The 4,146-nt window shown below is 36.6% G+C and overlaps 1 protein-coding gene across 1 annotated transcript in view; it reads left to right on the forward strand.

The window, feature by feature from the left end:
* The first annotated feature begins 2,708 nt into the window (after positions 1–2,708).
* LOC107692397 (phosphatidylinositol 3-kinase regulatory subunit gamma-like) overlaps positions 2,709–4,146 on the forward strand; it is a 169,851-nt gene continuing 168,413 nt past the window's right edge. Inside the window, exons 1-2 of the mRNA XM_016491437.1 lie at positions 2,709–2,851; positions 3,152–4,055. Coding sequence (XP_016346923.1) covers positions 3,731–4,055 — 325 coding nt within the window. The 5' untranslated portion in view covers positions 2,709–2,851; positions 3,152–3,730. The remainder of the gene's footprint in view (positions 2,852–3,151; positions 4,056–4,146) is intronic.

A 4,146-nucleotide genomic window follows, 5' to 3' on the forward strand; every position in this document is an offset into this window, starting at 1 on the left:
ACTATAACGATAAGGATAATGATAAAGTTTTAACAATTGTTCTAATTCTATAAAAATAGTCCACACCACAACTATAACAAAAAAGATACAAAGACACAATATTCTTGGAATCACTTTCAGAACAATTTTCTCCAGCTGATAAACAATAAAAACATCAACAGCCAATCAGAATCCATCCTGCTTTAAAGAGCTCAACCATTTAAAGCGGCAGATGACATACAGCAACTGCAGTTATAAGCACTATGTGCGTATAATAAACATCATAATATTATGTGTTGGTGTGGACACCAATACAGTTATTGTTTTTGGTGTGAACGGGCCTTAACAGCTAAATAAACAAAATAAATGGCCAATGGACATTGTGTCTCAAATGTAAAATATGGAATTTTCTGCTTTTCTAAACAATGAACAGCTTTCCATTTTTAATACTAAATCAGTAAGAGCTAAAATAAACATGGCTGCAGTGTGTCTAATATGTAAATTATTGGATATGACCCTGAATTAATAAATTATATTGTTCAAATATTATGTGAGTTGTTTGATTCAATAATTTTCCCCCTACAGTATAAAATTCAAGTTCATCCTTGTGTGCTTGAAATTTTGTGGAGACAAGCAGCTGGTCCAAAGAACAGCCAAATTGCTGACTGAAGACCTTTATTACCTTCCCAGCTCATCTGTCACTGATTGAAAAGGAAATGGAGCTTCATGTCACTAAGTGCTGGGGATTTGCTGAAGAGGGCATCTCAGGCTTTAGATGCTGTGAAGGTTAATGCAAAAACGCTAATAGCAGAACTAAACAATTTGTGTCTGTCTTTATGCAAACTGTCATTATGCAGGTTAATTTGAGAGACATCCTGACAGTCAGGTTCAGAACTGCTATTTTCATCATGCAATTGTTTTTCTTCTTCTGATTTGCCACTGACTCAAGCGGATAATAATGAATTATTATTATTATTGTTATTATTACTCGTGAAACATCTCAGTATGCATCAAAGCATGTGCCGGAGACTGTGTGCATGCATTCATGCCCAAATGGGTGCTTTATCTTGATTATTTTTATCTTTCTGCACCACAAATTTATTTCTGTCGCTTTACATTTGCGTAAGGTCTTGGTGTTTACTATTCTATTCTCATGCACCGAGCTTAGGTGTCTTTTGTATCAGATTTACACATTCAGCCTTATGGCATATGAAATTACCTGCATTATTCAAAGGCACAGAATTACAAAATATTGTACCAAGCACTGAGGGTAGACAATGACAAGTGAAGCCAAGTTACTCCAATGACCGCAATGAAGAGAGGTAGAACGATTAGGTATTCTGAGAAAACAACTATTTAAAAGATAGATGTAGGAGATTATGTGCTAATTTAATGGATGATCATTAGGACCTAAGGCTCCTAGACTCACATTAAATATATATTCCATTTCAGATTAAGTTCTTAATCACAATAGTCTTGCTCTGGGTAAGCTTTGAATAAAAGAAATGAAAATCTCATCAATTATCACCTCTGTAGAAGGCTAATTTAAAAAGATTGTATGGTTGTTTCCTGGAGTGATTTGGTTCAACTGACTGAGGTATTGCAGAAGCAATGATTACTGATATTAAAACATACGCTCAATATTTTCTACTCTATTAGAGAGTTTAATATGTACTATTTCAAATACTTGAATTATGTACTGAATGTGATAAATGGTTTAGCATGAGAACAGCATTAAAAACAGATTAGACTAAGCCTATGAACCGTTTAAGGTTAATTATTTTATAGGTTAGTTGATGATAGATATAATTTACTATTTAGAACCTATACCATCATTCACATTATTTATAATGTGATATTAAGGAATGGCAAATAGGAATGGCAGAGATTATGAAAAGTAATGATGTAAAAAATCTTTTACAAATCTAATCTTTTATAAATCTAACTGCGCCAAATGTAGCATTTGTGTTCATGTTGGTTTCATACATTTTTGAAAAATCTGTAACAGAACATTTTGATTTAATGACTCTTAAAATGTCAAGTGATTAAATCAATCATAAAGTAATAAATTGTGTTTGATACGCCTTAAACACATTTTTCCCCAAAACGTGAGAAAAAAAAAACATTGCCAAGGAAATATTAAATCACGAATTTTGTGCTACTGCTACTACATTTGCCCTAAAAAAATTAATTAATTTGAAATAAATAAATAAAATTAATAAAGCCTGTATTACAGTTAGTCTTTTCAGGTCTTTTCTGTGATACATTTTCCAGTTTTATTCCTTTCTTGTAAAGAATTACCCAAAACATATATTGCTAGAAATAAAATAAAATAATAAAATAAAAAGTCAGTCATACCGAGTATTTTTGAGTGAAATATTCTTAAATAAATAAATAAAATAAAATAAAATAGAATAAAATGTTTTATACTGGTTTCTTGTCTGTAAAGATAAAAACCCTGGTCTAGAGAAAAGATTATGCTGATGTACGCCTTTAATGTGATCTGCACACGTCAGACGTATATAATTATAACTTGTGGGACTGTGTCTAGGCAGATGAAAAAAGTACGACGCAACATTTTCACGCTGCAGTGCGTTCTTCATCTCCTGACCGCTACAAGGACATCCGAGTTCCTAACTTTGTCCCACGGTGTGATAAGCAGACAGCGGAGGCGTGGTCTCTTACGTCACTCGGACTGAACCGTACTACAGCACTAGTCTGACTGGATGTCTGACTCAGCCACGCAGGTTATTTGGGAAAATATTTTAAACGCATGTTTTAACTAAACAGACCATATAATGCTCCCTCGTTCCTCTTGCGTTGGACTACGTGCATCTTGTATTTTGGGCAGTTTGGGGAAGCGAGACAGGAGGTAAGTTATATAGTAAGCAATATCACGCGAGTCGAGTTTCTGCACGCTGTACACAAGTTGGCACTGTCACAGTCACGCGCTGTAAGTCAGACATGTAGGCTGTATGTCATTTTTCATTGCATTGCTCAGCGACTGATTAACCACACATATGATGTGATGCTATGCATGCAGTACAGTGCTTTTGCATATTAGCTACAATCAATAATGCAGGGATTGTTATTTTATTGAAATGCAAAGATTGTATTTTAAGTTGATTTGAGTTAGAATTTGTGAAACTAACTGTAAAATGAATGCTTTCAGTTTTTAAGGTCTTTATCAAGAAGATGAACAAGGCTCTTGCTCTGGCATTTGATAAGTAGACTGGCAATGCCCATGTTAATATCTTTCTGACCACACCTGCTAATGGACTGAGCGGTTACGTCAATAAATGTTTCATTTCTATATGTGGACTAGTGCCAGCACTGCAGAAAAGCCCATCGTCCCGATTCCAGGTCACTGTGTCCCCAAATTTGTGCTAGCACTGTCCTGCACCCTCATCCGTCTGTTCATCCCTCGCTTCATGGGGCTGGCTTTGCATTTTCTGACCCTGTTTTTTATCTTGCCACAGACTGCTAGAATTCGTTTCAAATAAATTTGTGCTTTTTATGTATGGACCAAATCTAAAACTGCGCAATAACGGCCTCTGCCCAACACATGGTACTGTTGGAGTTTTAACCCTTGCAAGAAACCCAGCTGAATGTCAGTGAGCTCTCAGGATATAACCCAAGGACGTTCCAAGTGAGTTAGCACTCAGGACTTAAACCAAGGACTTATATCCAGGTCAGTTTTAAAAAAGCATCAAACACAGAAAAGCCACGGAGCTCATGTAAAGAACAAATCATGAGCTTTGACAGTTTCCAGTACTGTGCACTGTTCGAGTACAAGCAGGAGCGGGGTGACGATATCTCCCTGCAGCCTGGAGATCTCCTCACGGTCAGTAAGATGGCACTGCTGACATCCGATTACCAGGAGGGTGACGAGAAGTGCCCAAAGGGCTGGCTGCATGGCACCAATGAACGCACTAAGGAGAAGGGCAACTTCCCCGGCACCTTTGTGGAGTATGTTGGGGTCGTGAGGACAGGCCTTACTTCAGGGAAGCCTTGGCCGAGACCTGTACCGCCAACACCTGTAGGGCCCCAGCCCCCAGGAGCCTCTGCTTCAGAAGGTGAGTGTTACTATTATGTGTACTTAACATGCTTTATGTAAAAAAATTATAATAATAAAAAATAAAGATATATATATATATATATATATAT

Source organism: Sinocyclocheilus anshuiensis, unplaced genomic scaffold (genome assembly GCF_001515605.1).
Source record: "Sinocyclocheilus anshuiensis isolate Anshui unplaced genomic scaffold, SAMN03320099.WGS_v1.1 scaffold70, whole genome shotgun sequence".
In the NCBI taxonomy this organism is placed as follows: Eukaryota; Metazoa; Chordata; class Actinopteri; order Cypriniformes; family Cyprinidae; genus Sinocyclocheilus; species Sinocyclocheilus anshuiensis.